We start from the raw sequence: 12,020 nt of genomic DNA, 5'->3' as shown, positions 1-12,020 counted from the left end.
CACCGAGGCTCAGGGCTTCTGGCCCACAGTGCAGAGACTTGCCACAAGCCAGATTAAATTAAGCAGCAGGCTGGAGGTTCTCCACCCCTGCTGTAAGTTATTAACACACTAAGAATTGTCAGAACATAGGACCCCCAGTCTTGAAAACACTTAGGAGTCTGTGTAACACTTTGTACATGAGAATCCAACTGAAGTCATGAGACTACTAGTATACATAAGTGTTTGCTTGCAACATTAGGGCTATAATTTGCAATTCACTATTTATGGTGTTGCTCTAATTTTTTATTTCATTTTGTGTGAACAGTGAACCTAGATTGGTCAGTTTTACTTATTTATAGTCCGTTCCCTTCTATCGAAGTGCTGTTGTAAGCTTTCTTGTTTATTTCCAACACTGCAGCTCAGCAAAACGTCTTAAGAAAAATATTAATCCTGAACATTTCTATTAATCTTAGGTTGGTTTTGGAGCCTAAACCTACCTGACAGTGTCTATTTGTAATGGTTTTTTTTAAAACAGTCAAGAGAGTTAGTAACTGAATGTTGGGAGTTAAACACAGTAAGAAATTTCCCAATAAATTTGTGTGCATATTTTATGTATGCTTTGGAGAGATTATGTATAAATGAGGAAAAATATATAACATTGTTTAATTAATATTTAACAAAACTCTATACATTGCTATAAGTAAATACAGGTTTTTCTTTTTTATCCACTAGGATCAAGTTCTTTACTTCCTCAAAGACATTTTTGACTTTGAAAAGGTGCGATATTCAACTATGGAGAGTTTAGCTGAAGATCTTATGCAATTGCTAATGCGTCGCACTGAACTTTTAATGGCCTACCTTGGAGCTGATTCACTAAGGCATGTCAGTGGTTGCATAAGTGGTCGTGGACACATCACGGCCAATGGGCTTTTGGAAGAGAAAGTACAATAAGCTTAAAAAAATCTAAATTGAGTGTACCTTGCCTTTTCCCCCTCCTCCAGTGCTGTCATTACTGTTTTTGAGCAAACATCTGAAAATATAACTGTTGCTAAATATGGAATGGACTCAGGGAGATTAAAAAAAAAATTAGGAAAAGAACTGGTGAGCATATTACAGTATATATACCTAAATTAAAAATCACAGCTCAGCTGTCTCTGTATTTATATATAATGTACCCCAAAGTTTTTTCTGCAATATTTGGGTAAAATGTATTTATGAAATACTGTACACTTGCCACAGATATTATGTAGTATGTGGTATATGGAGTTATTAGATGAATTTGTCTTTAAGCCTTATTATATGAAATGTTCAGTACAAACTCTGCAATGTGCTTTATGTCTAGAAAGTGTTTCAGCCAAGGTATACCCATCTTTCAACTTATGTGATACACCTGCCAAAAAAAACCCAAAATAAACAAACAAACAAAACTTGACAAAATATTTAACTACACCCTATACTTGTGTTTGTGTAGGTAAGCAGTCATTTTGTATTGAAACATAATGGAGTAATGTAGTAAATGCAGTCACAATTTGGGCAGGTGAAACGAACATGAAAAACTCAATGCTAATTGGTGTTGGCTTAAAATATGTAAATACATCATCACTGAGGTTGATGTTTGAAATCACGAGTGAGATCACTGTTTGGTATATTCTAAAAGTAATGACAGTTTTTTCGGGTTAATTAATTGGTTTAAAACTCATCTTTCTAAGTTTTTAAAACTATGCTGTGATTATGAATAAACTAGTATCATTCTTGGTTCAAATGTAGCATTTTAACTATATTTTAAAGTAAGGATGTATAATAAAACCTAAAGACATGTTGTTTCTCAATTAAATCAGTCTCAGTCATTTCTTTCAAAAAGCCAGCCTTCGGCTGGGGAGAGGACTTTATATATGAGTTTTGGTAAGTGTGTCTTTCAGTACATACAACTGGTGCTCAGTTCAGGGAGTCTTGTCTTGAATTTCAGAATAAAAAGTTTGAGGAAAAACTTTTTCATGGGTATCCCTTTTAGAGAAGCCACAAAGACCCTTTTTATGGTACTTTATAACAATAGAGTATTTCAGCATCTGAGTGATGCACATAATAGAACAAATGTTTAGCTTTTAAAATAACATTTTAGATTACAGTTACAGTTCCAGGTTCTGATACTTAAGGCTTCAAGGCTGAAAGTCTTAAGTTTAATGTTGCATTATAGGCCAAAAACAAAAGTAAGAGTTGAGTAAGATTTTTTTTATTTGTGTTAATGTGCCCTTCCACAATCCAATTTTTAAAGGAAAACAGATTAAAACATTTTATTTTTATATATATAAAAATATGGAATAACCTGTAGCATCTTAATGTGCTGCCACCAGCATTTATGACTTCTTGACAGTAGTTGCTAATGCAGACTATAAGCACTATTGTCACCATATGCTAGATTGCAAGTGGTTTAGTAGCTACTGTCTTTACTCTGCACTTTCTGGCCCAGATCCTTAGATGTGGACAAAATGTGCTTTGTGCTCTCTTGGTCTCATAGCATAAATTAGAGCAGCTTTCAGATTGCTATAACTTGTGCTGGCTGCCAACTGCCATGTAGTCCAGTACAGTAGCTGGGGATCACCAGGGTGCAGAGAGCTTGTAGCCAAGTCCCTTTTCCCTGGCCACGTTCCCTACACTAGCGGTCAGGAGTAAAGATGGTGCAGGATCCTGTATGTCAAACTGAAGTGATCTTTCCATGGCTGGCCTCACTGGCTTTCATGCTGCTTTAGAATTGCTTTTGCACCAGAAGTGTGACATAAGGCAGCCACAACATTGGGATAAATGTCCCTCCATATATAATAAACTTGATATGGGATAATTACAAATAACTCTGCAGCTTTGTAGCTAAAAGTTTCTAGTTTCGAATATGTAAACAAATTGGAATTGTATTTCATTTAAATATATTTCTGCTTCTCTTGCAGAAACCAATCCCAAAAAAATGTAAAATCATGGATAAACATTCTGAATACAAGAAAGGTGGTGATGTTACTTGTGAATCTGTGTGAAATGTCAACTGAAATATTGTTAAAATCAGAATAATAATTGATGTGTATGTGTAATACAGATACCAAAAACTGTTGCTGATCTGTCTGTTTCAAGATGCATGACCTGGCATCTCATCTCACTATATGTATTTTCTCCAAAGAGTATTTTCAGATAGAGTGTGGAATCTTTTTCACCTTTCCTGTTCAGTTCAAAAGAAAGATACTCATTTCCCTTGGGGCACAGTTCCAGAAATTCACATTTTAACAATTTATTGTGATGTATAAAACTGAAGTATACTGAATAATGAGATATTTAATTAAGAATCAAACTGGGAATGGAAGTACTAAGGAAACAGCATGCTCTATCCAGCAACCTCACCAGCTGAGATGATGTCAAAGGAAGCCCTGTCCATTCTCCTCCCTCCATTCTACATAAGATGTTTAGAACACTGCCACCTAACACTGCTCATGAGGATGTGGAAATTTAATTTTTACAAAACCAAAGTTCAATAGAAATGTCTTCTTTTACATTCTAGTGGGCCCAGTTTTTCCCACCCTACTAACAAATGTGCCCCTATTGGTAGGTGCAACCCATTGTGCTTGTGCATAATATAAATGTAGAATTGACTGGAACCTGAATAGTCTATTTTATATCCAAAATGAGAACTGCAGTTTGTATTTAAAAAATGCTAAATAGAGAAAAATTAATGAAACAGTTATTGTTAATGTGCAGTGTTGTAGCCATGTGGGCCCCAGGATATGAGAGAGACAAGATTGGTGAGATGAGACAAGCTTTCGAGCATCAGAGAGCTGAAGAAGAGCTCCGTGGTGCTCAAGAGTTTGTCTTTTTAACCAGCAGAAGTTTGTCCAATAAAAGATATTACTGCACCCACCTTGTGTCTCAATTATTTTTAAGTCTAAAGTGGTGCACAACAGGGGTTCTCAAGCTTCATTGCACCATGACCCCCTTCTGACAACAAAAATTACTACACAACCCTGGGAGGGGGGAACAAATCCGGGGGGGGGGGAGGCAAAGCCAAAACCCAAGCCCCACACCCTGGGCATGAGGGGAGGGGGTCAAAGCCCAAGGGCTTCAGCCCAATGCAGGGGGCCTGTAACCTGACCCCCGCCATCCAGAGCTGAAGTCTTCAGACTTCTGCTTTGGCCCTGGGTGGCAGGGCATCGGCCCTGGGCCCAAGCAAGTCTTAACACCAGCCCTGGCAACCCCATTAAAAAGGGGTCGTGACCCACTTTGGGGTCCTGACCTACTGTTTGAGAACCACTGGTGTCGAACATAGATGATAATTCAATATATTAATTTTTAATCCTTTTAAACCTGTAGAAGCTGGTGGTAGTCAGCATCGCACAGAATTAGGATTAGGCTCTAAATCAGGTTCACATGTTTCCTGTTCTGATGTAGTCACTATCTTGCTTTTCAGCGAAATGGTCACCACTGTGTGCTTCAGATAGTATGTAGCAAGTAGTACTTATGTGAACTTCCAATAAACTGTGCTGATGAAAATGGATACAGATTTGGAGAGGAGGAGTCAGTGTTCATGGATGCAGTTATTTGGACTGTAATTTTTTTCTTTCTAGTTCATCCTACAGCTGGCTGCTTCTGTCACAGAAATTAATTCCTTTGCATGGTTGCCTAGAAGAAAGTACGTAAAGAAGATCTGTTGCTAACCAGCTACATATATCTGAAGTGCTTTCTACCTATGCCTGCTATCCTGGGAAGCAGGAATGCCAAAGTTACACTTCAGTATTTATGGTACGTCTCCTACTGCACTACAGTGGTTTATATGTAGTGTTTCATAATGAAATATCAGAACTGAATTTATTTGTTCAAACATGCTACTTTTGAATGCAAATTTTGATGCTAGTTGGAGCAAGTTACATGCAAAAGCCATACGGTACTGCTAAGGTCAGTCAGAAACATTAAATGATACAAGGATTAAGATAAGTTTCAGAGTAGCAGCCCTGTTAGTCTGTATTCGCAAAAAGAAAAGGAGGACTTGTGGCACCTTAGAGACTAACCAATTTATTTGAGCATAAGCTTTCGTGAGCTGCAGCTCACTTCATCGGATGCATTCAGTGGAAAATACAGTGAGGAGACTTATAAACACACCACATGAAAAAATTGGTGTTATCATACACACTTGTAAAGAGAGTGATCACTTAAGATGAGCTATTACTAGCAGGAGAGCAGGGGGAAATAAACAGGGGGAAACAGTTTTACTTTGTGTAATGACCATCCAGTCCCTATTCAAGCCTAAGTTAATTGTATCCAGTTTGCAAATTAATTCCAATTCAGCAGTGTCTCGTTGGAGTCTGTTTTTGAAGTCTTTTTGTTGTAAAGTCGCAATATTACAACAAGAAGTCTTCAAAAATAGACTCCAACGAGAGACTGCTGAATTGGAATTAATTTGCAAACTGGATACAATTAACTTAGGCTTGAATAGGGACTGGATGGGTCATTACACAAAGTAAAACTGTTTCCCCGTGTTTATTTTCCCCCACCCCACCCCCACTGTTCCTCAGACGTTCTTGTTAACTGCTGGAAATGGTCCACCTTGATTATCACTACAAAAGGGTTTCTCCCTCCTCTTCCCCCCCCCCCCCTTGCTGGTAATAGCTCATCTTAAGTGATCACTTTCCTTACAGTGTGTATGATAACACCCATTTTTTTTCATGTTCTGTGTGTATATAAATCTCCTCACTGTATTTTCCACTGAATGCACCCGATGAAGTGAGCTGTAGCTCACGAAAGCTTATGCTCAAATAAATTGGTGAGTCTCTAAGGTGCCACAAGTACTCCTTTTCTTTTTAAGGATTAAGATATTTATATTAGCTGTGATTTTAGTTGTAATCTCACTTTTAATATGTTAATGATTATTGTACTTCACTTATGTAGTCTGTTTTTTACCAAACTAAATATGTATCAACTGAAGTTGGCTAAGGGTAAGCATACTGGTGAACTGTCTACTGCCTAAATGAAACGTGTATATCGAGTATAACAATTCAATGAAAATACTATAGAAGAAAAATAATTCTCATTTTGAGTTGTACAATGAATTTCCATATATAAAGCAAAAAATTACTATATATTTGTTCTAATGCTCATTCATTATATGTAGTTGGACCAGCTTGATGCATATCTACTCCAGTACTTCCTTACATGTCTACATTTTAATTAGGTTTTCCTATAACGTGCGTGTGTACTTTAATATACCAATATTTTATTTGCAGCCACCTTTGGCACCAATGAAACTTGTAGGTATTGGGGTTTTCTTCTCAAACTCTTTTTAATTTAAATAATTAAAAGAAAAAGCAGGGGGGCAGAAACTATTAGAACATGTTTCATTTAGGTGCATTAATTTAAACTGATAGTATGGCCCTTTTTTGTTTAATTCTACGCATTAAACAATCCCCAAGCATGATTTTTGGCATGGTAAGATGATGATCTAGCAAAAGTCTAACAGAAAATTGGTGTCGTTTAGTCCTGTAGTTTAAAAGTTATTACTCCTTTCTTCTATCAACCAAAACATAGGTGAAGAAAAGATATAGACCTAGAGTGTCAAACGTATAGCCTGGAGGTAGGATCTAGACCATGTCATGAGTGTAAGTGGCATGACAGACCCATAGAGACCCTGCTCATAGACCTTGGAGTGTCTGATGGGGCTTAATCCTCAGCAGTTGAAAGGCAAGAGAAAGAACCCCAATTAGTCATGCTTTGCATCTGGGGGGTAATTAATAGCTCTGCCTCCTTAGGCCAGGAGGTAAGAGGAAGCTCAGTTGGTGAGTACCTGCAGAGGAGACAGATCTCTCTGGCAAAGAGAAGTCCTGGGCTAGGGTTTAATAGCTAGGAAACAATGGAGGAAGAACATTATAGGAGCAGGTTAGGTTCCTGCAGTGGAAGCCCTGAGGTAAAGTCAATAAGGGAACTACAATGAAGCTTCAAAGGGGTAGCAGGATATTAGTTTGAAGACTTCTTTTGATTTTTATTTGGACTTGTTTGTGGTAGCCTGGAAGAGGTTTAGACGTTTATGTGACATGGCTGGAGAACCAAATCATTGAACATCCAAAGGGGATTTGGGGGATGAAGCAGGTTGTGATAGGCCACTGCAGGTCAAAGGAAGAGCCCAGTAGGGGAGCATTAGAGACAAGGCCACTTCAATCAAAAATGAGATGGCTCCTATGAGGTGAGAGTGCAAGCCAATATCACAATATCTGTCAGAGTCTGAAACAGTGACTATGAGGTGTGAATGTGCCTGTCCTCTTTTAATTTTATTGGTGTGTCAACTCTAATAGCTAATGGGAAAGGGGATGGAAGTGAAGCCTTCAAGGGATGAGAATTGCAAGTTGCTGCAGGGAAAGAAAGCCAAAGGACAGTACAGAGAATGCATGCAAAGAAAGAGAACAGAAACAGGAGGCCTAAAGGAGAGTGGGTTTTCTCACTGAATAATGACAGCACATGAATAAGTTATAAATAAAAGTGTAGTTACTACATAAACTATATTTTTCCCTTAGACAAACCTCCCCTGCAGCAGTGTCTAGACTGAGTAGTCTATGAAGTTATGAATTTATATCCTGGACCATAACTTGATATGGAATCCAGTGATCTCCTCTAAATTAGACACCCCTCCTGCGCTAAGTCATCATATTTGTTATTAGAAAGGAGGAGCAAAGATAATATCTATCATTCACATGCACTAGTATTTTTAAGGTTTTCAGTTTCCATAGTAATGGGTACATTATAAATGGCTTTGTAGGGCAAAAAGCATTATTTTAACAACCTAAATAGATGGTACTTTCCCATCTAAGTCTTGTAGCCACAAAGTCACAAGACATTTTATTTTAACTCTGTCTTTCAAATTGCTCATTGCTATCTAAAAAGAAGTCTAAATTAAATCATCCCATCTTGGTTTTAACCGAAAGGTTTATTTCAGAGATACTGGTTCATCCAGTAGTGAAGTGAGGAAAGGATGAGGAATTCTTGTATCCTCACTCTTTTTTTTTTTTTTTTAATCTCCATAGAATACAAGGCCAGAAGGGACCATTGTGTTCATTTAGTCTGACCTCTTATATAGCACAAGCTATGGAACTTCCCCATAATAATTCCTAGACCAGATCTTCCAGAAAAACATCTGATCTTCATTTAAAATTGTGAGTGATGGAGAATCTACCACAACCCTAGCTAAATTGTTCCAACAGTTAATTACTTTCAGTGTTAAAAAAATATGCCTTGTTTCCAGTCCAATGTTCAGACTGCCAGCTGCAATATCATGTATTATTCTAAGGCGTATGCAACCAAGTCTAAGGCACTCTGATAAGCACAGTACAACAAATGTAACTAGGAGACAGTCCTTCTTGCCTAAGAGACCTTATAATCTAAGGAAGGAAGAACTCTATAGGTGAGTTTAAAGGGGGAGGGGAGGAGAGTATATTTAAAATTCAAGTTTTAAAGTTATATTTGTGCATCAAGCACAGAAAAGTTCTTAATTTCCAGGGGAAGGAAGATAGGCACCATCTGTTCCCTAAATGGCTGTTTCAGAATAATTTATACACTCTTCATTAGGTAGCTAACCTAGTTCCATAGTCCTGGTACTGTCTAGACTCTTCCCCACTCCACCACCCTGAACTTTGTCACATACTATTATTAGCTGGCTGCTTTCATGGGCTTGATGCTATAAAATGCCCCAGGGCTTTAGGGCCTGAGGCCCAGATCCCAGTTACTCACAAAGCATGAGCCAGTGCATTATCTCCGCGTGCTGTGGTGCAGAACTTTGTGTGGGAAGAGGCCCCTTGAAAGGCTTGTGAGCCGTAAGTATTTTCTGACTGCTTAGAAGACACTTGGTAAGGCAACTCCCATCTTTTCATGTATTTATACCTGCTCCTGTATCTTCTACTCCCTGCATCTGATTAAATGGGTTCTAGCCCAGGAAAGCTTATGCCTAAATAAATGTGTTAGTCTCTAAGGTGCCACAAGGACTCCTCCTTGTTTTTGCAAAAAAGAAAAGGAGTACTTGTGGCACCTTAGAGATTAACCAATTTATTTGAGCATAAGCTTTGGTGAGCTACAGCATCTGATCTCACTTCATTAAGATGCATCCGATGAAGTGAGCTGTAGCTCACGAAAGCTCATGCTCAAATAAATTGGTTAGTCTCTAAGGTGCCACAAGTCCTCCTTTTCTTTTTGTGAACACAGACTAACACGGCTGTTACTCTGAAACCTGATCGTTGTTTTTGCTGATACAGACAAACAGGCTACCACTCTGAAACTAGGTGATAGGCGCCTTACAAATATCCCAGGCGCACCAGGTATGTATACCTGCCAGGTCTCACCTCTGCCCAGCATGGCAGGTGCCACTCGGCCATGGCAAGGTCTGTTTCGCTGCCCTGGTCCCCTGCCAGGCTTCCTTGGGTCCCCTTCCCCTCCTGTCAAGTGATCCCGGCGGGAGGCCGCCTGCGCGGGGCCCGGCCCCGGGAACGCTTTGCTCCCCAGAGCCCCAGGTTATTTATAGCCTGTGGTGCTTCCAGCTCAAAATAACCCAGCCGCCGCGGCCGGGGGCTTGGCTCTGCCCCAGGCGCGCTGAGTCGGCCTGTGCCGGCGGGGAGGGGGCCGCGGCGGGCCCTGCCTGCCTGCGTCGGGACAGCTGCAGCCGGGCCGGGGCGCGCCTGGAATGCGGGCGAGGGCTGCGCACCAGGACTTTTATGGAAACTTGCAGAGCCGGCGGCAGCCAAGGGGCGCTCAGCAGCAGCCACAGCCGCGCCGCCGCCGCCGCCGCCGCTCCCCAGCCAGCCAGCTCGCCCGCCCACCCGCGAGCCGCCGGGATTAGCGTGAGCCGGAGCCGCGGGCAGGACCCCCAGGTAAGACGCTCCGCGGGGCATAAAACTCCTCCGGAAAACTTCAGTGGGGCCGGCGCGGCTCCGGCTCCGCGCAGCCAGGGCACCGCAACCCTTGCTCCCTGCCCGGGCCGTGCCGAGCCCGACCCCTCTCCGCCCTGTGCCCTGCTCCTCTGCCCCGTCCTGCGGCTCCCCCTTCTCCTCTCCGCCGCGGAGCCCGGCCCCGCTTCTCCCAGTCCCCTGCCCGCCTCCGCTGGGCTGTTCCCAGAAGCCTGGCTGCGCTGGGGCTCCTCTTTCCCCTCTCCCGGGGCTCCCCCTGTCGCCCCCCTGGCGTCGCCGTTCCCAATCCCTGGCAGAGCGTCATCGATATTAAGGCCAGAAGGCGGCACCCCGTCGTCCAGCCTGACTCCTGCGTATCGCAGGCCACCCCCAGCGCCCGCACCCTAAACGCAACACCTGAAATGCGACCCAAGTATTACCCAGCCCGGGAGCGGGAGACTAGGTCCTTGCAGCCGCAGGCTCCCGTAGTGGCAGGGAAGTGAGCAAATGAGGCGCCTGTTTCGTTGCGATTCAGAGGGACACCGGTGATTTGTGTCATCTCGCGGGGGCAGCCCCCCAACTTGCCCCTCTCAGGCTTTGAAGCCGTTTCAGCCGCCCAGCAGCGCGCACACAGGGCGAGACAGCAGGAGGGCTGTGTCAGACACAGGAGCTCAGCGTTGGGGGACGCCAGCTAGCACAGTCCAGGCCTGAGCAGTCAGTGTGACTGGACTGCGTTACCCTACAAATGAGAGGTTTCAGAGTAGCAGCCCTGTTAGTCTTTACTCGCAAAAAGAAAAGGAGGACTTGTGGCACCTTAGAGACTAACCAATTTATTTGAGCATAAGCTTTCGTGAGCTACAGCTCACTACAAATGAGCTGCGCCTGGTCTGAGGGGGAGAAGTGAAGCAAGTCTTATCCACCGGCCCATGTTTCCTCACCCACAGCAGTGCTTGGGGACCCTGCCCTTTCAGGAATTTAACCCATTCCTGGTGATTGACTTGAGTTAACCTGTGGTTTGGGTGCCCCAGATGTCAGGCTATAGTGAAAAGGAAACCTCTTAACACTGCAACCACTTGCAGGGGTAGAACTGATCGGAGACTAAGGAGATGTCCACTGGAAATAAGATGCTGAGCTAAAAATAGTGCCAGGGTTGGTTAGTGGTGACAGAGTCCCTGGGTGAGGGGGTGGAAGGGCTGTCATCAGCCTATATCCTAAATCTAACTCAGCAAACCAGCACTGCACTCATTTGCTTATTTTTATAATTGTGGTCACTGCTGCTTGCTTCACTTTCACTAAATTTAATAAAAGGCACCTTTGGATGACATTAGTTATAGCAAAAAAATGCTTTGCTAACATGCTCCAATAAAGCACTGTTTTAGCCACATGTCCCCTTCTCTATGCTTTATACACAGAAACAATTACTATCTATTTTACTTAACTAATTTTTTAAAAAATATCAATAAATAATGGATGTGGGGAAATAGTTGGCCAGTGAAGAATCAAGAGGGCCTACCTGGAGACAGTGATGAATGAGACAGACAGACCAAAATGGTCTTTACTCCTTAAACTGTGGCCCAGTTCAGGACAGCAGATAGTGTAATTTATTGGCCTGTAGCAAAAACTGACAAGTCTCTGGCATTTTAATGTGTTTTGTTAAATACAATATGCCAGTTTAATAAAATTGTGATCTAGACCAGTGTGAAGTGGTGGGGCATTTATAGCAAATTTTAATGTAAAATTATTACAGATATCAAATGCTGTAATGAGCTGTATTAGTATTAATTCAATAGTATTTCAAAATGTTCAGTTTATGATGTTTGTCTTTACAAAAGAAACCCAGGAAAGAAATATGAATGGAGTCAGTAATTTGAGCAGCTAACCTTTTTGCTAACATTGTTATTTTGATTGAGTTGTTTAAAAACACTTTCTCTCTCTTTGGTAGAGATGTGAGTGTGCAAGCCATTTCTTATGTCTGTCTCTCAGTAGTTTGAGTTCAATATGGATGACAAAATAAATTCCTCCTTCCCTTCCGTTCTGTTTTCATCCAAAATGTCTCTATAAGTTGCTTCCAACTGGTGCAATCTCTGATGTTAGATATATTTTCAGATAAAATAAATGTAATTATAGTTTTGTCTGCTTGACTTTATTAAAAGT

General features: G+C 41.6%; 2 protein-coding genes across 15 annotated transcripts in view; both read left to right on the top strand.

Annotated features, from left to right (window-relative positions):
* The window catches only part of MIGA1 (mitoguardin 1), a 54,983-nt gene extending 53,249 nt beyond the window's left edge, over nt 1-1,734 (top strand). For 5 of the 6 annotated variants that reach the window (XM_084637112.1, XM_084637113.1, XM_084637114.1 and 2 more), the window contains one exon: nt 712-1,733. In XM_084637112.1, coding sequence (XP_084493238.1) covers nt 712-930 — 219 coding nt within the window. In that variant the 3' untranslated portion in view covers nt 931-1,733. Of the gene's footprint in view, nt 1-711 lie in introns of all 6 variants that reach the window. The other variant, XM_084637115.1, reaches the window with a different exon arrangement.
* A 6,990-nt stretch (nt 1,735-8,724) lies between these two features.
* Nucleotides 8,725-12,020, top strand: part of NEXN (nexilin F-actin binding protein) — a 46,456-nt gene continuing 43,160 nt past the window's right edge. For 3 of the 9 annotated variants that reach the window (XM_084637892.1, XM_084637896.1, XM_084637889.1), the window contains exon 1: nt 9,523-9,851. The gene's annotated coding sequence lies outside the window, so the exon portion shown is untranslated. Of the gene's footprint in view, nt 8,805-9,262; nt 9,303-9,522; nt 9,852-12,020 lie in introns of those variants that run through there. The other 6 variants (XM_084637890.1, XM_084637894.1, XM_084637891.1 and 3 more) reach the window with 6 other exon arrangements.

Source organism: Lepidochelys olivacea, assembly GCF_965140295.1.
Source record: "Lepidochelys olivacea isolate rLepOli2 genome assembly, chromosome: 8".
Classification (NCBI taxonomy): domain Eukaryota; kingdom Metazoa; phylum Chordata; order Testudines; family Cheloniidae; genus Lepidochelys; species Lepidochelys olivacea.
The sequence above is the reverse complement of the archived record's forward strand: the minus strand, read 5'-3'. Positions and strand labels throughout refer to the sequence as shown.